Source organism: Pangasianodon hypophthalmus, chromosome 29 (assembly GCF_027358585.1).
Source record: "Pangasianodon hypophthalmus isolate fPanHyp1 chromosome 29, fPanHyp1.pri, whole genome shotgun sequence".
Lineage (NCBI taxonomy): Eukaryota > Metazoa > Chordata > Actinopteri > Siluriformes > Pangasiidae > Pangasianodon > Pangasianodon hypophthalmus.
In genome coordinates, this window is record NC_069738.1 from 972,687 (window position 1) to 998,990 (window position 26,304).

Genomic DNA, 26,304 nt, shown 5'->3' on the forward strand with positions numbered 1-26,304 from the left:
AGAGCCAGGTGTCACCTTAAAGGTCATACTTTATCAAGATGCATTTCAGGTGGTTAATCCCCTTGGCTCTGCAAAGAAAAAACACAAAATGCTTGGGGTCTACTTCACTCTAGCAAACTTTGATCCTTTTCATCGATCCATTGTTGACAACTTGCAGCTTTTGCTTTTGTTCAGAGAAGCTGATTTCAAACATTTTGGCCATGAGAAAGTGTTCTAAGACTACAGTGACGCTGTTCAAGAGGTGCAAAATGGTGATGCCCGTGAAGTCAGAGGTTTGAAATTTAACTCTGTCTTTAATTCTCTGGCATTTTTTCATGTCTGCCAGCCAGGCCTCCCACCCTGTATTGGCCATGATTTGTTTGAGGGTGTAGTGGCATCTGACCTTGCCATTTACCTCAACTACTTTGTCAAGGTGAAGAAATTCTTCGCATATTCACAACTAAATCGTAGGATCAGGCAGTTTAGTTACCAAGGATCTGACTGTAATTCTACACCCTCAGAAGTTTCTGAAAAGGGTGTAAAACTAGGTGGCCAAGCAACAGAAAACTGGTGTCTGCTGAGGCTTCTACCTGTTATAATCGGTGAAAAGATAACAGATACAGAGAATCAGGTATGGCAGCTGACTGTCCAACTGAAAGAGGTAGTGGAATTGATTTGTGCCCCTAAAATATCAGTACCTCAGGTTGCTTTGCTCAATGTTCAGATCTGTGACTATCTAGAGGGAAGGAAAGAGTTGTTTCCTACACACAAACTGAAACCAAAGCAACATTACCTCACTCATTACCCTGCACTGATACTGAAATTTGGCCCACTAATGGTTATGGACAATGCGGTTCGAAAGCAAGCATTCATACTTCAAAAGATGTGTGCGAAGAACACAAAATTTCAAAAATGTATGTCAAACACTCGCCAGGAACCACCAGTTGCTACAAGCATACCTACATTCAGGTTCCTTTTTTGGTGGTGAAGAATTCCACTCCTTTCCATGCTGTACTGTACAGTAATGCAGTGCGCACTGCTGTAGGACCAACCTTGGTCAAGGAACCCAATATTGTGGCAACTACAGAGGGACCGTGGAAAGGCACTGTGTACAAAAAGGGGCTCTTTATCTGTTTGAGCCAAGGCAAGTCAACTGAATTTGGACAAATTGAACTCATACTGGTGAAGGAGGAGAAGCATGTGTACTTCATTAATATACCTCATGATGTGTCATATTTGCCAGAGTTTGGTCTATATGAAGTGAAAGAGGCAAGGCCGAGCATGAAGTGCAGAAAAGCAGAACTCAATGTGGATTATTATCCATTACCTGTGTACAAGCTTTTTGGGACAAGAGTCATTTCACTGAAACATAGCATTGTTGACACACAGTAAATGGAAAGAAAGTAAAGATCATTTCAGACTATACATCTCTGTCAGAATACTAGTACCCTATTTTACATTTTTTTTACCAAGACACACTAGAGTAAATATATAAGGAGCTAGTGAGATTGTACAAAGATTCGACCTTTTGACTCCACCCCAACACAATCTCAAAAGTAAAGCTGCACACTGCATAAACTTGGTAAGTAAACTGCAGTAAATACACCAATGTATGAGCAATATCAGTGAGGGTTGGACTTCCCCAGAGATCTGGAAATTTAACACTGGTTTATGATAATAAAATTTACCTTAAAATGACTGTATGGGCTAGAGTAATTCAAGTCCCTTTTACCACTAATAGTCACTTGAGTTATACATAAAAACAATGATGTGAGAAACTAAACTGTCAGTCTCATCTCTCTTGTATATTCATGGATCGAGGGAGTGCTCTTGCTTCTTTTATTAAATCAACTCTTCCAAAACTAACGGAACTTGAGCCTTTGCTTGAGGTTCTTCAGGAATTAGAAGTCCAGGGACTAGAGGACTTGAACTACATCCAAGAGAGTGACCTTCTTCATGTCTTAAAGCCAGTGGAAGTGAGGAGACTTCTTTTACACTTCAAAACCACAAGTATGTGTTTAAAATTGTACATAACGGAACTTTCATATTAAGAACAAAAGTATAGTAAGATATGGTACGTAGCTATAGTAAGAAGCTATACGGTTTTGCTGTAGCAAAATATAATACATGACATAAGTCAAATATTGTGTGTCATTTATTAAGGCCAAAGAGATGTGTTAGACAGTCTTCCCAGAAACCAGCTGTCCTCAGATACAGCCTGTGACGGTCCTCAAACACAGCCTGACAAAATGTCCCTTTCTGGTGAGTATACACTTTTATTGCGCAGAATGCATCTTCTTCAGTTTTTGCACTGATAATTATTGTTAATTTAATTTAATGGTAAATTAAATGGTCTCCAGGTTGGCCTGCATATTAGAATTTATGAACATACACTAGCTGTTAACATGAACATAATGTATGGCGTCCCCCGCAACATCTTTGATCAATGGAAATTTGATATGTCACATCTGAATTTGCAGCCTAATTTGTTTTTTTTGTTTTTTTTGTTTCTTCTGCAACCCTTCAGGTGGCTACAACTCTCCAAGTTCAAACTCGCTGATATCAACATCTAGTTCCAGTATGGATTTCACACCTTCTCAACAGTATGACAGCAGCTGGCATTTCAGATTTGAAATTCCTTGGAAGAAGATGCCATCTGCCATCATCAGAAAGCTGGAAACAGGGAAGCGACCAACAAAAAGTGAGAGACTTCAAATAATTCGACTGATTGTTAGTGAAACCTTAACGATATGCCCAACACCTGGGAAGAAACACATAAGTGAGATTGCAAGAAAGATGGTAAAGGCGTATCCTGTGGCATTCAGAGATGTCACTGAAGGTGAAATTGTAGGCAGTGGGTATGATTCAATCACAAAACAAATGATGAGCAGAGTGGATAACTTGAGGAGAGGAACCAGTTCACTTTTCTTGAAAAGACAAGCTACTGGCACCAGTGAAGGAGAGGATACCCCACCCAGGAGAAGAAGACTAGACACCTACGGATGTATAAACTGGCAACCAGTGCAGCTACCACCTGATGAAACACCTGAATCTCAAAAAGATGCACAAGAACAGTTAAAGAAAATGTACAAAGAAAGATGCCATGACATCAAGGGTATTGAGAATATGATGAGAGCCACCTTCTTCACTCAGAGAAAAGACATTATCAGTGGAATTGAGACGTCTGATTTGACAAAGGAATGGCCATATTTATTTGAGACAGTTGGCATGAGGACACATTTTAAAGAGCTTACAGGCCTGGACATTGATGACGAAGCCATAGCAAATAAATGTGCCAGAGTTGCTTCATACCTCAAGTGTAGTGACAAGACAGGGAAGATGGAAACCGTCTTCAGAGAAATGGAAACATCAAGCAAAAATATTGCAGATGTCAATGCTGCTGGGTTCCTTCAACTACTTCTCAAGCATTTCAATGAGGAGGAGGATCAGACGTTCTATAAAGTGGATAAAACAACTCTGCCATCTGAAGTGAACTGTGCTGAACTTCCAAGTACGCCATGCATAGTTGTGTGTGGTACATTTGATGATTTTTTTTTTTTACTATACTATTATTCTGTTGATCTTTAAAGGGGTAGTTGTTATGCTCTGACATATGATGGCATGAGTTAATGACATTCATGCAAAATGAATGTATGATGAGCTCAGGCTACAGGCATGCAGATGAAATATTTCAGTGAGCCAGCAGCTTGCCAGACAGCAGCAAATGATTTTTTTTTAAACGTAACACAGATTTCTCTTTGAAGTATGGCCGGTTAAAGATTTGAATTTGGACTTCTGGGCTAGACTGTGGTGTGACTGGTTGGTTGAACTGGTTTGATGTCACTGGTGGCTTTTCTTAGTATGGGTTTAGACTGCTTATTCATTGAAAATGTGTTTGTTTAAATTTAAGCTGGTAAGAGATTTATGTCTATAATTTAATGTCTGTAATTTGATCAATTTTATTAATATGCTGATCAGTCCATAATTCATATCACTGTATGTAAAAAAAAATCCTTTTGTTATATGTATTGGACAATAATGCTTACATAACCATTTAGGTGAAGGTTGATGGGTTTTTCGATATACAGTTCAATCAGTTTGTAAAGTAAAATTACATTTAATAATTGTTGGACTTGATGGTCTTTGGGCTCAAGTTTGTCACAGAGTAACAGTTTTCTCTTCTGTAAGTGTACATTTCTTTGGATGCAGAGTACTTCATGTTATCTGTGGACCAAACCATTGCGAATAGCCACATTACTGTCTTCAGTGATGCTGTTGTGTTGACGTTTGCCTCCTACTACTGCCTGAACATCTCCTACCCAGCAGCCCAAGGAGCAACATTGGCGTTCTTGCAGAGGTAAGAAAGCAGAAGTCAATTCTATACATCAAAACAGATATAGTTAACCCTCTATAATCTAATGCAGTCCAATACAAGAGCTGTGCAACAGACCCTACCTATGAGACTCTGTCAGAGAGTGATTGATTCAATTCGGTGGCAGTTAGGAAGGCTGCAGTTTGCACTTTTAATTAATTGGGTTGGATTATATTCAGAGGTCTTTCTAATGTTGTCCATCTACAAAAAACAGTTGCTCTTTGTGGTTATCTTTAACACACATCCTGGAGAGTGTTCCTGATCTGTTGACAGGTTTTTTCATCACTATTCCAACTGTCATTCACTACACTGGTCATTAGAGGACTACCAGGTTGTTGGCAACATCTGAGTGTACCAATACATTGTTACTTCTTAATAATGCAACTGAATATTGATATGTGTTTTGGCTGTGTCTCTTTTTTTAAATTCCTGATTCATCCTCATGTCAAGATGTAGCAGCAGGCTCCAAATGTCACACCTAACATCAACTTGAGAGCTCTTGCTAAGCTTTTGTTTATAAAATAATGATGATATGAAAAACTACCTCAGAAACCTTTGAGTAGACAAGCATCAATTTACCTTCTGTTCCCTAAAAGTAGTATGGCCAATACAGAGTCACCAGGTAACCTGACTTCTTTGGACATAAAGGGTATTTCTGGTACAGGGAGAACATGCTAACTCTCACCACAAACATTCTCTGTGCAAATTTTCTCTATTCTGCCAATTTTACTTATAATATATTAAATGAGTATATTACAGTAGAGTCAATATTTCATCACTCAAGTTGTCTGTATTTCATTTGATAGATGCCTTTTCAAGATAAATCCTGAAAAGGGTTCAAAAGTGGAGAAGACCACATCAAAAAAGCTGCTGGCAGTCAATCCAAAGGTTCTTATAATTTAAATTTATATAATTTAAAAATGTTCTGTTTTGTTTGTATGACTCTTTTAATGTATCTGCCCAAAAGCTGCACAACCAAGTAGCATTGTCTGTTCTCTTGGTTGTATGTTTCGGGTGTCCAGGCAGACTGTTTAATTTTTAGCTTGATTATTTGATTTTTTTTAGATTACTTATGGCTTCTTAAAAGCCATTTGGTGCAGATTATTTTTATTTTATAACAAATATTGGACATTACATACAGTCTTGCACAGTTTTCTAAGCAAGAATGTTGCAAGAGGTGCAACTGTTTTCTCTTCTGGTCTGTTGGGCAACAGAATTAAATAAATGTTGAGAACAGGAAGCAAGTGTGTGCTGTTATTGAAAAGCTAATCTCATCATGTCATGTAAGGTTAAATACATAAATTTTAAAGGTGGGCATACTTTTTATAACAAAGATCATTTAAATATACAAGGTTTTTTTTTTTTGTAAAATTACAGGTAAAAACTCAGTAAACCTGGGATATATTGATTAAATATACAAGTTTTTTAAATAAAATGATTTAATAAACCCAACTAATTACAGCACTGTTTTGCACTTTTAAGGCTCATTGTTTGTATTATAGCAGTGTTTGACCATATTTATAGCTAACTTCATTGTTTTTACACAAGGATATATTGTTCTTTAAACATTAAAAGCCAAACAAAAATACACAATATCTCGTGTAAAATTAAAGCAAAAAAAACAAAACAAAACTGTATTTTAATAATGGAAGATTACTGTAATTTTACAAGTTAGTTTTTTCCTGTTATTTTACAAAACGTTATTGGCACCCCAGCTGCCGGAATATTTCCGTTTTTTTACAATAGTTTTTTTTTTTTTACAGTGTACAGTGACAACACACTCGTTCTTCCTTTAGAAGCCATGTTTGTTTGGGTCTGCCTTTCTCCATCGCTGGACTGGAGTGTGTAAGGATCTGTCTCTGTCTGGATCTCTGACGCTGAGGAGGTGTTCCACCGGGTCGCACTGTCTGTTCATGGCCCAATGACATTCTAGTTTAGTTTACTTTTTACTTTCACTTTGGTCCAGATGTGCATTTTACTAGCTTTTCTGATTTTCTTTATTCTAATCTGGTTTTGTTTAGTTTTGTTCTACAGCTAGTTCTCTTTCAGGTCCTCTTTATCAGGACTGAGTAGCTTCAGAACTTCATGTGAAAACACCTTCTGAAAGTTAGAGGAAAGTGTTCATGCTTGCTGTTTGTGTATCTCGTTTTATTTTTTATTGGAACTCGAGTTATTGATTTACAAATTATTCAACAAAAACGCCTCCATCACACCGCTCCTGAGTGGGATCCAGTGGATCATTTTTAACTGTCACAAACACACCACAAGATGGCGGCAAGAGCGCGCGCGCCTGTTGAAGTTTGACGTTGGAAACACACACACACACACACACACACACAGACTCGGTGCTAATGTGGCTAGCAGAGCTGAAGCTCTATGCTGGATGAAGGTGGAGGAATCATGTCCCACACCTGGAGATCAGGTAGAAGATCATCTCAGGATCTGATAAAAACCTTCAGAGCTTTAAATCGGCGGAGATCAAATGATTCTGTTAGTTCGTTCGTTTGCTGACTGAAAGGAGCCATTAGCTGTTTAAACACCGGCTTTTATTTGACATTAATCTCATACACAGATATATTTAGATATTTATGTTTTATTTTGTATACGCATCTGACAAAAATGTTCTTTTGTTTGTTTGTTTTAAATATCTTTCGTGTATTTTTTTTCCCAGTCGCATTCTGACAGGGCTAGGGTTCTGCTCTGTGATTGGCTAATGCTGCTGTCTATCAAGCTGATTGGTCGTGAGTAGCCAATCCCAGCGCTGGGGTGGGCGGGGCTTGTCAGAGTATAGGTGGGAATGAAAATAAATGTCTAAAAAAGATGTTTTTAAAGAGTTATTTCTGGGTTATTCGAGATAGCGTCAGTTTAACTTAATCTTCAACTTAAATCTATGAAAATCACAACTTAGGTCAGTTTTATCACCATAGCCACAAATCTTCTGATATTAGGAAGGAGAAATTATAAATAATCTTCATTTATAATGTAGTTCTGTGCATATAAGCTTGATTTATATAATATTTTAAAATAATAATTAAAACAGTCAGAATATAAGTGCATACATTTTCATAATTTTTATTAATAATCATAATCAAAGTGGAATGGTCATAGTTTCTACAAAATACAGTGTTCACGCTATATTTGGACTGTGTATAAATATATATAAAATATAATTTTAAAAAACAGTGTAACGTTTGTCTGTTTTCCAGAGAAGAGCGGTGGAAAGAGGAGTGAAGAGAACAACAGTGATGAAGATGAACTCAGACTCGTGCTCATTGGTCGGACAGGCTCAGGAAAGAGCGCTACAGGAAACACCATCCTCGGTCGACGTCATTTCCTGTCTGAGCTGAGAGCGAGCTCGGTGACGCAGGTGTGTGAGCAGGGAAGTGCTGAGTTACCTGAGGATGAGGTGGATCAATACGCTAAGGTGTTGGTGGTGGACATGCCAGGATTTGGAGACACTCGATCAGATCCCAGTGAGGTTCACACGGAGATCGCCAAATGTGTGGCGCTGAGTGCACCCGGTCCTCATGCCTTCCTGCTGGTCATTCAGCTGGGACGCTACACAGAAGATGAAGACAGAGCTGCTCGGGAGATGCTGCGACTGTTTGGGGAGTCTGCTCTACAGCGCCACACGGTGGTCGTCTTTACCCGCGGGGATGATTTGGAAGAAAGTGGTGGTGATTTGGAGTTGTTTCTGGGTCAGGACGCTCCAAAAGCGCTGAGATCTTTACTGGAAACTTGTGGAAGAAGATACCATGTCGTGAACAACAGGAACTTGGAGAACAGGAAGCAGGTGAAGGAGCTGCTCGGAAAAGTGGAGAAGATGGTGGAGGAGAATGGAGGGCAGTACTACACCAGCGCAATGTTCCAGGAGGCAGAGCTTGCTATCCGTGAGGAACAGGAGAGGCTGATGAGCCAGGGGCCAGCAAACATGGAGGGGGCCTTGGTGTTGGCCAAGAGGAGGAGGCAGGATTGTGAGGAGAAAACAGAGGAGATGAGGGTAGAGGAGAGATCGGCTGAGAGGTGGTGGTTGTTGAAGGAAGGATGGCAGAAATGGAAAGAGAGAGATAAGAGAAGAGGAAGGCGTGGGCTAGAGTCTTTCCGCACTGAAGCAGCACTATCACCAAAGGTTCTAGAGAGGGTGAAAGTGTTAGTGGCAGCCGGAGCTACAGGATTTGCAGTGGGGGCAGTTTGCGGTGCTGTTGCCCCTTTTGCTTTGGCAGCAGGAGCCTCTGTGGTGGGTAGTTCGATGGGTATCACTGCAGGTTTGGCTGGAAAAACCGCTGTAGCTGTAGGGGCAGCGATGGGAGGTGTGGTTGGTGGGGCCAATGGGATATTAGTTGGGGCAGAAGCAGCAGCACCTGGGGAGGCAGCACTAGACACTCTGGAGCAGGTAGGTCTGATGGGGGTCACATTGATGGGTGGGGCTGCAGTGGTGGGAGGAGCATTGGGGGTAGGTGCAGGACTTGTGGGAGCGGGACTTGAGGGTGGTGCTGCGATAACCGGAGCTGAAACAGTTAGCATTGCTAATGCTGGAGCTGTAGCTGCACCACAGGCACTAGGGGGTGCTGTAGTGGAGGGTATAGCAACTAGCAGTGGTCTAACGGGAGCGGCGGGAACAAGCGGGCGCATTTTAACAGCGGTGACGGAGATCGGAAGAGTCGCAGCTGGAGCTGTGCTGGCCGGAGGAATGGTAGTGAAGGTGGTGAAGGAGAAAGTTCGCTCGGCGACGGGATGCACAGAAAGAAAGTCATATGAGATATACTGGAATAAATGAGCGGCAGTGCTAAGTAGCTGATATTAAAGTATCATATTGCAGTACTAGCCTAAGCTTTTATTTCTATAGAGTCATCATATGACATCACCAGCTGCTATCTTCTCAGAGAGTTTAGAGTTTGGCTTTCGGAGCTAAGAGAGCTTTCCAGCATCGTTAGCTTAGTAACTAAGGCTAGCTAGTAAATAACATTCACGGACTGAAAGAGTTGGCTGTCCATCATAGTCTTTCATGCTCAGTCCTGTCTGGTGAAAGCAATTAGGGCTTTACCTTCTCCAAGAAGAACACACATGATGCTCCCTCAGAAGAAACTTTAGAAGACCGCTATTCTCATCGTAACCTTGAGAAGCCTTGAGACTTAACTTTAGCAATTCTCTGTCCAAAAATGCTGGAAGTGAATCCATGCACAGAGCTAATACAGCTAGCCTGTGAGCCCTCAGCACAAACTGACTCCCTAACACATGTTTTATATTTGATCAGTTCTCAGCTTGTCCTTTTATTTTGCACAAGAATTGTGTATGAATTTGTATGAACTATGGTATCTACTCAACCTTTATTGGCTTCATTAATCAAGATCAAACTTTTTCTTTATATTTGATGACTGAAAAATCTTCTGCGCTTCTTAAACACAATTCAAACTCAGTGAAGTCTATCATATCTTTAGTTATTCCTGCATATTAGCACATATTAGTTTCTGTAGTTGATAAAAATTATACGCCTCAAAACAGCATTTTCATATTCATAGGCATATTCAACAATTACAAATTTTTCCCATTATTTAATCCATGAAATGTGTTAAATTCAAGGAAAATGTTGCTTTGCTTGAATGAAATGCTCATAATGATGTGCCTTACAATAAAGCGGAACAATAAAGCATGGAAATAAATGTTATCACTGTGTTGTATTTACACTTTCACCACTTTCATCTTTGACCACTGCTACTGTAAACCACATCATGTTACACAACTGTAAACTATCTGATAGTAAATGAGTGCGGATCTACGCTTAGTGCTTTCCTCAGGCCCTTGTGCCAGCCTGGAACGACGATGATAAACTCGTCTGAATCTGAGCTTTCACGCTGATGAGACTGTATCTTAGAGCAGAATATTAACCAGAGCTAACAGTCAGGCCACCTTTGCTCCAAATGTGAAATACTGCACAAGGATCACATTTGCACAAGATTCCAGACGCTGGGAAAACCTTTACCATGCTTATCATTAGTGCACTTTATATTAGAGCGCACTCGTGATTCCTGTATCTGTCTTATATGTAATAAAACCGCACCTTATTGATCTGGAAATAGCTGCTATATCTGCATTATACCACGTGCTCAGAAGGCATTGATTCGTTTTCTATAACAGCAGCTCTGATATTAATACCAGTTTATATTAATGTGCTTGTTATAATATGTAATCTTTTCAAAAACAACAGCTCATTCACTGGGCCTTGTGCAGCAGACACTCCATATAAACTCTGACTAATAATAAATTGATTTTAAAATATGTTTGTGTTATTTAACACAATAGAAATGTAAACGTCATGGTTTACAAGTTACAAGTTTTCTGTAAAGAGTTTAACATGTATGGAAGGAGTCTCCAGTGTCAGTGCTTTGTAACAGTCAGAGGTAAAGCTGTAAATTTTCTGTAAATTGTCAGACATATTACAATAACGACTGACGAATGACTGTGGTGTAAGAGAAATAAAACACTCAGGGACAGGAACTCCAGTAACCACCCTGGCGTTGATTATTTTCAGAGTGATAACGTGTTTTATTCTTTACAGATTCAGCGGTCCGTTCTCTTAGAGTTGCAGTAATGTTAGTATAATGGAAATAAAATTCATCATTATAGAAATATTTACCAATAAACACAATTTTATCTGAACATTTTCCACTTTATTATTTAATAACACTGTAACTACTCTGTTAATTGCTGTATTGTATCACTTGTAAACTTCCTAAAGCACTTTAAATGGTTATATATGCTGTATATATTTGAATAAACACTTTTCTGAGTATTTACATCTGTGAAATAGTTTTTAAGGACTACAGTAGAAGGAGCTGGAGGCGGCTGTGATGCAACACCAGCAAAACAAACAAACAAGCGGAGGTAGCCCCGCCCCTTTATGCATATTCATACCGCTTTTGTACTCGCTTCTGCATATTCATTAGCACAGCCGTCATTCACAAAGCCCTGAGGGGGCGGGGCGTATTCAAATCAGAATGGAACCTCTGGTCATTGACGTACTATCAGACCACGCTGCAGCGAGCGACACGATTGGTCCAGAGCTCCTGATCTCGCGACGGCGGCGAGGTCGCTGGAGCCAATCAGGTGTCGATTAGGTGAAAAAAAAAAACACGCACGGGTTGTTTGTGGATGACGTCAACTTGGTGGAAATCCAAGATGGCGGCGGTTGAGTTGTAGAGGAAGCCTCTCTTCGCAGAAGCGATGCGCCGGGAGGCGCTTTATTATCTCTGTTTTTAACTTTGAATCATTTTAAAATAGAGGTTTTATGAGCGTAAGAACATAAGCACGAGCACCAGGAGCTGAAGAGTGTGAGAGAATGGACGGCGGAGGATTTATAATGGATAATATGGACCCGACTCTGTCCGAGCTCGGAGATGAGTTCACTCTGGGAGACATCGACGGTAAAGTCCACAAAAACAAAATATAATAATATTTATTCACATCTTAAAGCACTCTGTGTGCGTTTAGCTTCATACGAGGCTGAATAACAGGCGGATGTTTATAAAAGTCGGGTGTAATGACAACTTCCGCTCACCCTCATCTCACATCTCACACAAATCACACATTTATCCTGGTTTGATTTTACACACTATATATAAATATAGTGTTATATATATATATAACTTTTACATTTCCATTACACCACCTGCTGCTGAGTTCTGGACTCTGATTGGTCGTCAGGTGTTGATTAATTCTCTATACCAGCAGCTCTGACAGTAGTGCAGGTTTATATTAATGCACTCATTCTAATACGTTATCGTTACTATAGCAACATAAACGGGTGAAAAAACGTGTGGAATCGTTGATATGATGTTTTCTTAAACTAAGGAGAGGTTTGTGTAACATTGATGGAAGGAGTCTCCAGTGTCAGCGCTTTGTAACAGTCAGAGGTAAAGCTGGAACTTTAAGTTTTGCGACGTCTTCAGGACAGAGGAGTTTACGCTTCTTTGCGGTTTCTCAGTAACATGCGGAACAAGCTGCGTTTTTATTTTTAATCTTATTAACTTGAAGAGAGAGAAAAAAAGAGAGAGACTCTGGTGAGGGAACGAGTGTTTATAGCTGCTATAACGTACGTGACAACAGGAACTAACTTGTTTCACTGACATTAAATGTAACTATAAATGGATAAAAAATTATGACATGTTGTTCTTCAGTAAATTAAACACTTGGGGTTGTGCAGTTATGGGAAAATAATCAACTTTAGGGTGCACACTGGGGTAACTCCACTTCCTCTTCCTCACACCATCACATCACTGATTATTTTCCTGTAACAGCACAACGGCGTTTTATTATTTATTATTTGTCGTGCTAGTAATAGTTTCCTACTTTGTCATAATCCAGTCATTTTTGCTGTTATTGTTATTATTATACAACACACACACACACACACACACACACCCATGAGACGACATTTACACCCCTATCAATGTGAGTAAGTGTTCATACACACTTCCTGCTGTGTGTGTGTGTGTGTGTGTGTGTGTGAGACTGATTACATTGTGTTTATGAATTAAGTGTGTGTAGAATAATAATGCATGATGTCTAAAGTCAGAGAGGGTATTTTTGTGTGTGTGTGTGTGTGTGTGTGTGTGTTGAGTGAGTTTTCTGGTTCTACCCATGATGTAGAGATACCAGATGTTTCCAGTCCAACACACACACACACACACACACACACACACTACTGTCTATGCACACAGATGTTATATTATGTGTATAATATGGATGGATATAATTATTATTACATCACTGATTAAGGATTATGGTAATAAGATCCATCAGATGCAGGGGGCCTTGAACATGTGACCTTAACCTTGAACACACACACACACACACACACACACACACACACACACACACACACTGCTGTGTGGTAATACAGAAATATAGGTGCTATAACAAACCAAACTGGTTAGCTGAGCTCAGGCTGATTGTGAAGTGAGGAATGTCACAGTTTTAACGAATTCTTTTTTTAATATGTGAGTTTTTCTAAGATGTGTGGTGCCGTGTGGTGCCGTGTGATGCCGTGTGGTGACGTGTGGTGACGTGTGATGCCGTTATAGGAAAATAATCAGTGACACGGGGTGGTGTGAGGAAGCAGAGTCACTGTTACCAACCTGAAGTTGATTATTTTCCTATAACAGCACGTCCCTGAGTGTTTTATTCCTGTGTTTTACACCACAGCAATTTACCAACAATTACAATTTTTTTAAATTTACTTAAAAAAAAAAAAAAAAAGATCTGTCACGCTTTTTATCCATTTATAGTTACACTGAATGTTGAAACAATTAAGTGTGAACAGGAACTAACTTTATAGGAGCTATATCCCTCTCCCTCAGCTTCTCTTTTTCACTCTTGTGGAGTTAATAAGACAACTCAAACGCAGCTTGTCACGTTACCGAGAAACTGCAGAGGTGGGAATTGTGAGGAAAAAAAACCCAAAAAAAAAACAGGCCATGGGGAAACTTGTTAGTTCTTGTTAGAGCTGGTGATGATTTAATTTAATCCAGTCGGACGTGAACCCTGGAAGTCTTCACAGTGATGTAGTCAGAGTTTAGTCTCGGCCATTTCACACCCACCATCCAGTTCTGCGTTGTCATACAACGGCTACTGACCAGAGAGGGTGAAGGCTAACACGTGTGCTTCCTCCGAGACACGTGAAGCAGCTGCTCGTGCTGCATCACACGGCAGCGTACCACACTCTGAGGAAAGTGCCGTCTGCCCTCTTCCACATACACGGCTGTTATCGCTGTGATCGACTCTCTTATTGTACGTGAATGCAGATTTATAATAAGCTCCGGGAGAACGCTTTATGCTCCAGTGGAACCTGAAGCAGTAGTTCCACTTCATCATCAGAGCACACCTATAAATCCTCATGTGAACCTTTGGTCATGTTGGTGTTTTTTTTTGTTTTTTTTTTTCCCCCACATTTCTTCTCTAATGCTCAATATACAGCTCTTAACATTATTCCTGAAGCACTTAACAGTTTCTGACCTTTCTGATCATGGGAGCGATTTCCAAACGCTTCTGTGTAGTTGTGTGGATGAAGATATTTTCGAAAATTCTGTTTTGTGAACAGGATTTAAAATTTTTTTTAAAAAAACAACTGAGGGGTTAAAAACTCTCCAGACTTTTCCAGACTCGTCATAAACGATGTTTGAGGTAAACTGCAGTGAAGCAAACCAGAGAACAAACGCATGAACTGTTCTCAGTCTTAAGCTCCGGTGACACAAACCCACATGAACGCAGCCTGAGCGTGTCTAAAATACTAACACTTCACTTCCCTGTGCACGTACATGATAATCTACATCCTGTGTGTATGTATGTGTGTGTGTGTGTGTGTGTGTATGTGTGTGTGTGTGTGTGTGTGTGTGTGTGTGCACGCTCAAGGTTAAGGTCATACAGTGAAGTCTTTATAACAGATGTTTTATCAGAGAGCTTTTTTTACAACCATAACACACCATTGTTCATCATTTTACTACTTTATTACCTTTAACACCCAGCAGCTGCTCTTTCACCACACACACACACACACAGTTATATATACAGATAATATAACATCTGTTTGATCTGTTTGTATAAATTATAAAAACAGTTATCCACTATATATCCAAAAGTATGTGCACCCCTGACCATCACACCCATATGTGCTTGTTGAACGTCTCATTCCAGATTTATTCCTGTGTGTTTGCTGTTATAATGAGCTCCACTCTTCTGTGAAGCTTTCCACTAGATGTTGGAGCGTGGCTGTGTGGATTTGTGTTCATTCAGCTACTAGAGCATTAGTGAGATCAGGCGCTGATGTTGGGTAAGGAGTCTCCAGTTCCAGTTCATCCCAAAGGTGTTCAGTGGGGTTGAGGTCAGGGCTCTGTGCAGGACACTCGAGTTCTTCCACTCCAACCTTCACACACCATGTCTTCATGGAGCTCGCTTTGTGCACAGGAGCATTGTCATGCTGGAACAGGTTTGAGTCTCTTAGTTCCAGTGAAGGGAAACTGTAATGCTACAGCACACAGAGACGTTCTATACAACTGTGTGCTTCAGACTTTGTGGAAACAGTTTGGAGAAGAAACACATGTGGGTGTGATGGTCAGGGGTGCACAAACTTTTGGCTGTATAATAGTGTATAATAAATACAAACTGCACGTTGTTCACATGTTCCATTTGAAACACGCTACAGAATTGCTATATGGTAACCATGGTAACTGTGGTACCATGCGTTCCTAAGGGGAAGTTAACCGTGACCGACGGGGAGTGAACGCAACTCCCACGTAATAATGCTAGAAATATCTCAGTACACTGTAACATTGTTGTGTATGGGTGTGTGTGATTTCCTCCAGAACTTTCCACTGACACTCGCTCACTAATTAATGTCTCATGGGACACACTGTGTGTGTGTGTGTGTGTGTGTGTGTGTATGTGTGTGTTTCCTTTAAATGTGCTGTGATGAGCTGTTGTTTAACCTTGAACACAGAACCAATGAATCATTTTACTATAAAAAAACATTTTAATTATCAGTGCACTGTATAAAATATTTCAGTTTTTTTTCTTTTCATGCGGATTGTTGCTGAATCATTTCATCTGCTTTCACTCTCGTTCATGAATTATTCAGAGTAAATCTCTTAGCCACTAGACGTGACTTTATCGTTTAATCTTACATTTCTCACTCTGACTTTTCATGATTAATTCGGAGTCGGAGTTTTGGATTTAATAAACGAATATGTGTGTGTTGATTAATCTAAAGCTAATACTTGTGTATACAGTGTAACTCATTTAAAGGTAAGAAGTTTTACTGTGTTTATTTCTGACGCTGTGAGCAGCTAAGCTGATTTAAAGTCACTTCGTAAACAGGGAAGGAACTCGGATTTGAGAAGAATACCCCGAGTTAACGTCTCTTCTCAGCTGCGGTGGCATTTCATGTCACAAAAGACTCGGTCTCCATTTTACTCTGTCGAAAAGAAGCGTTCACTAAGTGTTCTGTAGCAAATAGTGCAAATAATGTTTTTTTTTTTCTTTAAATAACCTTTATTTAAAAGAACTGTTGTTTGCACTATTTGCTGTTACTATTTTTCCAAAGTCCATTCTAATAACAACAAACTTTATAAATAAATTGCATAATTTTTCAGTCCATGATGTAACAACAAAAAAAATCGTAATAGAGAATCGATCATAATATCGAGATTTTTTTTTTTTCCTCAATATCGTCCAGCCCTACTTTGACTGTATGTTATAGAAATATGACTCTTTGTTTATTTATGCTAGCATTACAAGCATTGAGAGCCACAGTGTGTTTGAGTTCTAACTATTGTATGGCTGTGGGATGGAGACATGATGTAATGGAAACATTTCACAAATTGCATAACTGACTTCATGGGCACTAAAGGCTTCAGCTTTTTTATTGCAGGTTAATATTGACCGTCGTGTACCAGTGCTCCAGTACCTCAGGCGGCGCTGTTTAAATTTCATGACAAATTCTATGAGTACAGAAAGAAGATTGCTGCAAATATAGCTTGGAATTTCTCTTTTTTCATTTTTTTCCCCTTGATTTGGTCACTTTGCCAATTCCCACCCATCAGCCAGCTCTCCCAATCGGGGAGGGTGAAGGCTAACGTGCAGCTGAACGACGTCTCTGCATGAAGTTTCCCGAGGCCTTGAGACTTGATAAAACACACACTGAGTTCTTTTTTTTTGTTCGGGTGTGTACAGGGTACTGTACAACCCTGCTGCAGATCATAATAAAGCAAGTGCCTTATCATATTTAACAGAAAGAAGATAATAATGTAGGATGTGCATATGTTGAAGGTTAAGGCTATAAGTTCAAGGATGCTGTATTTAGTCCTTCTTTCTCTCTCTACAGAGATGCTGCAGTTTGTCAGTAATAACTCAGAGTTTTCTGACCTCTTTGACGTCCCCATGCAAAACGGACAAGCGCATCCGGTACAGTCAACCAACCCCATCACCATGACGACCACCACTTCTGCTCCCACTGTTGTGGCCACACCCACCACATATGCACCTGTACAAAGTGTTGCAATCAGTCAGCAGAGCCGAGCAACACCGTTACTGCAGCCCCGCCCACAACCACAAACGCACATACAGGTAGACCCAGTGCAATCACACGTCGGTAAACTCCTTATTGTAATTCTGCAGTCATGCAGTGACAGAGGACATTCTTTCAACCCACTTTTATTGTCTGCTTCCAGGTCGCAGCCACTTCAGTTCCTCTGCAAACTCAGACCATAGCGAGTTTTCCCGTGCAGACGCAAACGCTGCAGACACAAACGCAGACTGTGATGATCACTCCCACTGCAACGCAGCAAAGATTCATCCAAAATCCTGTCATCTGCCACCAAAACCCCAATGCTGCCTTTCAGGGTAGGAAAAAAGAATGAGTGTATTTATTTTATTTACTCTCACCCACTCCCACAGATACCCTCCACTAATCTCGCCCACTCCCACAGATACCCTCCACTACTCTCACCCACTCCCACAGATACCCTCCACTACTCTCACCCACTCCCACAGATACCCTCAACTACTCTCGCCCACTCCCACAAATACCCTCCACTACTCTCACCCACTCCCACAAATACCCTCCACTACTCTCACCCACTCCCACAGATACCCTCCACTACTCTCACCCACTCCTACAGATACCCTCCACTAATCTCGCCCACTCCCACAGATACCCTCCACTACTCTCACCCACTCCCACAGATACCCTCCACTACTCTCACCCACTCCCACAGATACCCTCCACTACTCTCGCCCACTCCCACAGATACCCTCCACTAATCTCGCCCACTCCCACAGATACCCTCCACTACTCTCACCCACTCCCACAGATACCCTCCACTACTCTCACCCACTCCCACAGATACCCTCCACTACTCACCCACTCCCACAGATACCCTCCACTACTCTCACCCACTCCCACAGATACCCTCCACTACTCTCACCCACTCCCACAAATACCCTCGACTACTCTCACCCACTCCCACAAATACCCTCGACTACTCTCGCCCACTCCCACAAATACCCTCGACTACTCTCACCCACTTCCACAGATACCCTCGACTACTCTCACCCACTCCCACAGATACCCTCCACTAATCTCGCCCACTCCCACAAATACCCTCCACTACTCTCACCCACTCCTACAGATACCCTCCACTACTCTCACCCACTCCCACAGATACCCTCCACTAATCTCGCCCACTCCCACAAATACCCTCCACTACTCTCACCCACTCCCACAAATACCCTCCACTACTCTCACCCACTCCTACAGATACCCTCCACTAATCTCACCCACTCCCACAGATACCCTCGACTACTCTCACCCACTCCCACAAATACCCTCGACTACTCTCACCCACTCCCACAAATACCCTCGACTACTCTCGCCCACTCCCACAAATACCCTCGACTACTCTCACCCACTCCTACAGATACCCTCCACTAATCTCACCCACTCCCACAGATACCCTCGACTACTCTCACCCACTCCCACAAATACCCTCGACTACTCTCGCCCACTCCCACAAATACCCTCGACTACTCTCGCCCACTCCCACAAATACCCTCGACTACTCTCACCCACTTCCACAGATACCCTCCACTACTCTCACCCACTCCCACAAATACCCTCGACTACTCTCACCCACTCCCACAAATACCCTCCACTACTCTCGCCCACTCCCACAGATACCCTCCACTACTCACCCACTCCCACAAATACCCTCGACTACTCTCACCCACTCCTACAGATACCCTCGACTACTCTCACCCACTCCCACAAATACCCTCCACTACTCTCGCCCACTCCCACAAATACCCTCCACTACTCTCACCCACTCCCACAAATACCCTCCACTACTCTCACCCACTCCCACGGATACCCTCCACTACTCTCACCCACTCCCACAGATACCCTCCACTACTCTCACCCACTTCCACAGATACCCTCCACTACTCTCACCCACTTCCACAGATACCCTCCACTACTCTCACCCACTTCCACGGATACCCTCCACTACTCACCCCCTCCTACAGATACCCTCCACTACTCTCACCCACTCCCACAAATATCCTCGACTACTCTCGCCCACTCCCACAAATACCCTCGACTACTCTCGCCCACTCCCACGGATACCCTCGACTACTCTCGCCCACTCCCACAAATACCCTCCACTACTCTCGCCCACTCCCACAAATACCCTCGACTACTCTCGCCCACTCCCACAAATACCCTCGACTACTCTCGCCCACTCCCACGGATACCCTCGACTACTCTCACCCACTCCCACAGATACCCTCCACTACTCTCGCCCACTCCCACGGATACCCTCGACTACTCTCGCCCACTCCCACAGATACCCTCCACTACTCTCGCCCACTCCCACGGATACCCTCGACTACTCTCGCCCACTCCCACAAATACCCTCGACTACTCTCGCCCACTCCCACAGATACCCTTGACTACTCTCGCCCACTCCCACGGATACCCTCGACTACTCTCGCCCACTCCCACTCCCACAGATACCCTCGACTACTCTCACCCACTCCCACAGATACCCTCCACTACTCTCGCCCACTCCCACTCCCACAAATACCCTCGACTACTCTCGCCCACTCCCATGGATACCCTCCACTACTCTCGCCCACTCCCACGGATACCCTCCACTACTCTCGCCCACTCCCACGGATACCCTCCACTACTCTCGCCCACTCCCACGGATACCCTCCACTACTCTCGCCCACTCCTACAGATACCCTCCACTACTCTCGCCCACTCCCACAGATACCCTCGACTACTCTCGCCCACTCCCACGGATACCCTCCACTACTCTCACCCACTCCCACGGATACCCTTATTTTATTTGTATTAGCCATAAAGGTTGTGAGCAAGTTAATCTTATTCCTGATTTTGTCTCCTCCCTTTTCTTAGTCCTCCAACCACAGGTTCAGCCAATGGCAATCCAGCACCAGCGTGTATTGACCCCTGCAGCTCAGACTATTCAGACGATCTCTGCAGCACCTACTGCTGTTCACACTGTAACGCCTCAGGTGCAGCAGGTACCTGTGAGTGTCTCTCTCTCACACACACACACACACACACATACATACACACATACAGTGTAATTAATAATTAATTATCGGTCTTTAATTAATTAATTATCGCAATTTGTGTCACATCTAACTGGAAGCATATATGTGTGTTAGGTGTTGGTGCACCAGCCGCAGATTTTGAAGACAGACTCACTGGTTTTCACGACAATGCAAAATCCGACTGGAATTACAACGCTTACTACGCCGATACAAACTGCTGTTCAGGTTCCAGTACGTATATACACACACACACACACACACACACACACACACACACTCAAACAGTGTACAGGTTCTTGTCTGTACACTCACACACTCTAACTCCCTTTCTCAGACTCTGGTTGGCAGTAACATCCTCACCACTGTCCCGGTCGTGATGGGTGGCAATGACAAGCTGCCAATCAAACAGCTCCCTTCAGGCCCCGCCCAGTGTACGAACGTGACCAGGACGGGGCCGGAGCAGAACACTGCGGCTGCCATGGGAATGGGTGGTGTGGTGAAGGAGGGCGAGAGGAGGACAACACACAACATCATTGAGAAAAGATATCGCTCATCTATAAACGACAAAATTCTGGAGCTGCGCGACCTCGTCATGGGCAACGACACCAAGGTAGGCATCCATCCATGGGGTTTAAAGCACGGTTAAATCTCTTCAAGGGCTGTGAGTAAGCTGTGTGTGTGTGTGTGTGTGTGTGTGTGTGTGTGTGTGTCAGATGCATAAGTCTGGTGTGTTACGGAAGGCGATTGACTACATCAAGTACCTGCAGCAGGTGAATCAGAAACTGAGGCAGGAGAACCTGGCGCTGAAGATGGCCAGCCAGAAACACAGTGAGTGTACACACACACACACACACACACACACATTTATATCATTATTGATCAGAGAGATCAATATTGCACATTCTGTACACTATATATTTTTAAGTATCTGTCTCTCTCTTTGTCTCTGTACAGAGTCGGTGTGTGTGGTGGACGAGGTGTCTGTTATGACTCCTCCCCCATCTGACTCCGGTTCTGCCTCTCCTCAGTTCAGCATCGACTCAGAACCCAACAGCCCTCTGCTTGAACCGGTACATACACACACACACACACACACACACATACACACACACCTATCTGGAAGGTTCCCATGTTTTCTGCATTCAAACATATCTGATAAATCCCTCCAAAACTATAGAGCTGAATGTTTGTCCTCCCCCGTGTTTAGCTGAAGAGTGAGCCGGCCTCACCCCCCTCCTCAATGGCTGTAATGGATCGTTCCAGAGTGCTGCTGTGTGCGCTCACCTTCCTGTGTGTGTCCCTGAACCCTCTGCCCTCGCTCATCGGCTCGGACCAGTACAGCGCCTCCTCGTGGCCCGGAGGAGAATCATTCATACCCTCACGCTCAATCATGTGGCTGCCTGCACAAACACAGAGCTTCGGTGAGGGATTCTCTCTCTCTCTCTCTCTCTCTCTCTCTCACACACACACACACACACAAACATATGAACAAACAGAATTTGTATCAATCATTCATCTGTCTCTCTCTGTCTCTCTCTTTAGGTGCGTGGCTGTGGTGTGTGTTGGTGTGGGTGTTGAGTGGAGTGGGTGTGGTTTGGGGATGTGTGAGAATCCTGTATCTATGGGAACCGGTCACGCCCCTTCACTCCCCCACATCAGTGATGTTCTGGAGACACAGGAAACAGGCCGACCTGGAACTGCAGAGGGTATACACACACACACACATGCACAGACACACACAGACACACACAGACACATATGTACACACTTGTGCACATACACACTCATTGATTTTTGCTTCTCTGTCTCTATATCTCTGTATGTCTCTCTTCCTGCCTCTCTCTCTCTCTCTCTCTATATATATATATATATCTCTGTATGTCTCTCTTCCTGCCTCTCTCTCTCTCTCTCTCTCTATATATATATATATATATCTCTGTATGTCTCTCTTCCTGCCTCTCTCTATCCATCTCTCTCTCTCTCTCTCTCTCTCTCCCTCTCTCTCAGGGTGATTACAGCGGCGCAGTGAGCAGTTTAGAGACATGTCTCTCTGTGTTATCCCGAGCTCTGCCCTCCACGACCTTTGACCTCGCCTGTTCACTCTCCTGGAATCTGATTCGCTACTGCCTACATAGACCCACCCCACTGGGCTGGCTTGTGCGTCTGATTGGTGGGAAGCACGAGGGGGAGGAGTCTCAGATCAGCTCCAGAGATGCAGCGCTGGTTTATCATCAGCTGGGTCAGCTGCAGCTCACAGGTGTGTGTGTGTGTGTGTGTGTGTTTGTGTGTGTGTGCAAGTGTGTGTTTATGTGAAATGGACACAAATGAGGTTCATTCTGTGGAATTAAAAATTGTGTGTGTGTGTGTGTGTGTGTGTGTGTGTGTGTGTAGGTAAGCTGTCGGAGCGCAGCGCCATGTGGGGAGTGTGTGTGTGTCTGAACGCAGTGAATCTGAGTGAGAGTGCGAGAGGGAAAATGGCTCCTACTGAGCACGCTCAGATCTACATCACCACCGCCATCTCACTGCGCAAAACTACACTGGGAAAACAACTAAGCTTCCTGCCTGTGAGTACACACACACACACACACACACACGACCAACAAGAGTGTATCACTGAAAGGCAGGGTGGTAAAAAAGTGCAAGAAAGAGCGATGCATCCACAAGTAGCACCTCATTTTTAATCTGCCTCTCTCTCTTTCTCTGTCTCTCTCTCTCTCTCTCTCTCTCTCTCTCTCTCTGTAGGCGTACATACTGAGCTGTGCAGAGAGTTTGTTTTCAGACTCGAAGCCTCCTGACTCTCTTCGCTGGCTCTTCACCCCATTGGCCAGACAGTTTTTCCTGAGCTGCGATTGGTCAGTGAAGGCTGAGAACTGTGACGGAGTGTTTTCATCTGAAAGAGAACAAGGTACAAACACACACACAGACACACACACACACACACACGCCACAAGCTAATGCAGAATTGTAGTTTTAATTAAACAGTGCTGTGTGTGTGTGTGTGTGTGTGTGTGTGTGTGTAGCGGACCCTATCGCACAGCTGCATCGGCGTTTCTGTGAGAAGCTTCTAGAGAGAGCCATACACACTCTGATCCAGCCGCACACCTACACTGAGAGTGTGAAGCACAAGGATGAGAGCGGGTATCTCTATATTTATATTTATTTACAGAGAAATCTTTTATTTTACACTTTAACGGTTTTATATACGCATCAGAGTGGCTTTGTACACGCTGCATTAGCTCTCTGTCTCTCTCTCTCTCTCTCTCTCTCTCTCTCTCTCTGTGTCTCTCTGTAGGGAATTCAGTGGTGTGATGGAATTCCTGCAGTTGTTGAACAGCTGTACCGATGACTCCGCCTCCCCAACCCCACCCTTCCCAGCACTGGCCAATCAGAACACAGCTTCAGGTAGTGTCCTTATTTTTCTCTTAGTGTCTCTGTCTTTCTGTCTAGTGTGTTAGAGGTAGTACACTACCTACTACACCTGGTAACCATGGTAATATTTTGGGACGATGGCAGGGAATGGCTGGTTGTCATGGTAACCGTGGAACCTTGTAAATGCTTAGCTAGCTACCTGTAGTCTCTTACTTCATAATATGCACCAGAGATTATGTGCTATTTTAACCTACTGTGTGGTGCAGTAGTGTGTGGGTTTGGGGTGTGTCCCAGTGACAGTGTTTATAAATGGTGTGTGTGTGTGTGTGTGCACTCAGTGTCAGATCCCGTGTGTCGCTGGTGGGCGTTGGTCCTGAAGGCTGCTGTTCATTGGCTGCAGCGTGATGATGCGGCTGTGAGGTCACTGCTGGCGGAGGCAGAGCGAATGCCGAGAGCTCTGCACTCTCTGGAGTGAGTACTTTGTGTGTGTGTGTGTGTGTGTGTGAGAGAGAGAGAGAGAAACACAGTGTGTGTGTGTGTGTGTGTGTGTGTGAGAGAGAGAGAGTGACACACACAGAGTGTGTGTGTGAGAGAGAGAGATATTTATGTATTTATGTTTAATTCTCTGTGTGTGTGTGTGTGTGTGTGTGTGTGTTAGTCACCCCTTGCCGAAGGCTGTGCTAGCGCTGTGTAAAGCGGTGCAGATGAGTGTGTGTCCTCAGAAGGGAGAAGGAACACTGGGCTGCCTCACACACTGCAACAGAGCCAGTGCTTACCTGCACAACAGCATCACACACACACCCACACACACCTGGCTGCACAAGGTACGTCTGCACACACTCACATATATACACTCTTACACACACACACACACACACACACACACACACACACGTCCCTACACAGCCTGATCTGTCTGGGTTTATTTCCAGGGGGCGGAGCTTCTGGTGTGTGATCTCCTGCTGACCTTGAGGACCAGCCTCTGGCAGCGTGGAGGCGGAGCTAATGGAGAGCCAAGCCCCGCCCCTTCCCCTCAGTTGGCTGGATTCCAGAGGGACCTTAGCTCTCTGCGTAAACTGGGTCAGGGTTACACTCAGGCTCAGCACAAGGTCAGGACCCCGACCGTGACCTTTGACATGTACGACCTCTAAGGGCACACGCTTTGATCTGTAACACATGGGAGTTGTGATTGGTGTGTTTTGTCTGTCCAGGTGTTTCTGCATGAGACTACAGTGAGGTTAATGGCAGGTGCAAGTCCCACTCGCACACACCAGCTACTGGAGCACAGCCTGCGCCGCAGAACACACAGCTATAAAGGTACACACACACACTGGCATGGATATACACACACCTGCACAGGTACACACACACACATTCACAGGTACACATGGCTAATCACACCTGTATAGGTATACACACCTGCACAGGTACACACACCTTCACTGGTACACATACACTGATAATCAGGTATACACACACACAAACCTGCACAGGTGCATATGGCTAAACACACCTGCATGGGTATACACACACACACACACACACACACACACACACACCTGAATTCTACATACACATACTACAGAAATGTGCTGTATTTTTAATTGTTGTGTGTGTGTGTGTGTGTGTGTGTGTGTGTGTGTGTGTGTGTGTGTGTGTGTGTGCGTTTGTGTGTGTGTTTTATTCTGCAGATGGTGTGTGTGTTCCAGGTGAACGCGAGCGCGCTCATGCCATCATGCTGGTGTGTCGTCACCTGCCCCTGTCCCTGCACCGCACACACCTGCTGGCCCACGCCAAACACACACTGCAGAGAGTGGGAGACATCCACACACTGCACGCTATCGCTGCCTCATAAACACACACACACACACACACACACACACACACTGGGTTGTATATAAGCTGTACATATTATTGTAGAGACCAAAGTCTTAAATAAGGGATAGATCATTTATTCTGTAGGGAACACAGTGAGACAGACAGACAGGTGAGACAGACAGACAGGTGAGACAGACAGACAGGTGAAACAGACAGACAGGTGAGTGTGTACAGGTGAGATAGTGTTTCTGAAGCTTTCATATTTTAATTACTTTTATTCCTTTCACTGCTCTCTCTGTATGTGTGTATTGTTTTGCTAATTGTAATGTGTCACTTTTGTCTATTAAAGTTGTTGTGTGTATCTGGGTAACCCAGTGAGCTCTGATATTCATTTCCCTGTGTGTGTGTGTGTGTGTGTGTGTGTGTGTGTGTGTGTGTGTGTGTGTGGTAAACCTTTTCCCTGCAGCTTTTTCTTGTCATATGGCAATCCTCACTCTGATTAAAGGTTGTTGTGAAAGAGGTAAAATGTGGCACAGAGTGGACGAAAGCCCTTTGTCTGAGTTAGGAGGGAAAGCGGCCATTTTCTAGTCCTTTCCTGAGTTTTTTTGGGGAAAATGAGTCTTAAAATGGTGCTGCAG

The 26,304-nt window shown here is 43.5% G+C and overlaps 3 protein-coding genes across 4 annotated transcripts; all 3 read left to right on the plus strand.

Annotated features, from left to right (window-relative positions):
- The first annotated feature begins 891 nt into the window (after positions 1 to 891).
- LOC117596398 (uncharacterized) lies at positions 892 to 4,340 on the plus strand. Its single transcript, XM_053231539.1, has 4 exons — positions 892 to 1,123; positions 2,143 to 2,241; positions 2,507 to 3,490; positions 4,189 to 4,340. Exons 1-4 carry the CDS (start codon positions 892 to 894, stop codon positions 4,338 to 4,340), a joined length of 1,467 nt encoding a protein of 488 aa, XP_053087514.1.
- Positions 4,341 to 6,617: 2,277 nt separating this feature from the next.
- Positions 6,618 to 10,016, plus strand: LOC113527726 (GTPase IMAP family member 4). Of its 2 annotated transcripts, none has more exons than XM_026915808.3 (2): positions 6,618 to 6,773; positions 7,558 to 10,016. In XM_026915808.3, the coding sequence occupies exons 1-2, from the start codon at positions 6,728 to 6,730 to the stop codon at positions 9,126 to 9,128; spliced, it is 1,617 nt and encodes a 538-aa protein (XP_026771609.1). In that variant the 5' UTR covers positions 6,618 to 6,727; the 3' UTR covers positions 9,129 to 10,016. The 2 variants fall into 2 exon arrangements, with proteins under 2 accessions (XP_026771609.1, XP_053087545.1); XM_053231570.1 differs by lacking the exon at positions 6,618 to 6,773 and adding an exon at positions 6,788 to 7,092.
- Positions 10,017 to 11,501: 1,485 nt separating this feature from the next.
- Positions 11,502 to 26,036, plus strand: srebf2 (sterol regulatory element binding transcription factor 2). The gene is made up of 20 exons (XM_026915302.3): positions 11,502 to 11,772; positions 17,226 to 17,467; positions 17,572 to 17,743; positions 20,319 to 20,452; positions 20,594 to 20,710; positions 20,814 to 21,089; positions 21,193 to 21,307; positions 21,434 to 21,549; positions 21,687 to 21,900; positions 22,022 to 22,185; positions 22,487 to 22,736; positions 22,871 to 23,043; positions 23,222 to 23,384; positions 23,500 to 23,617; positions 23,772 to 23,881; positions 24,187 to 24,319; positions 24,507 to 24,672; positions 24,781 to 24,957; positions 25,060 to 25,165; positions 25,540 to 26,036. Exons 1-20 carry the CDS (start codon positions 11,688 to 11,690, stop codon positions 25,701 to 25,703), a joined length of 3,195 nt encoding a protein of 1,064 aa, XP_026771103.3. The 5' UTR covers positions 11,502 to 11,687; the 3' UTR covers positions 25,704 to 26,036.
- Positions 26,037 to 26,304: the final 268 nt, after the last annotated feature.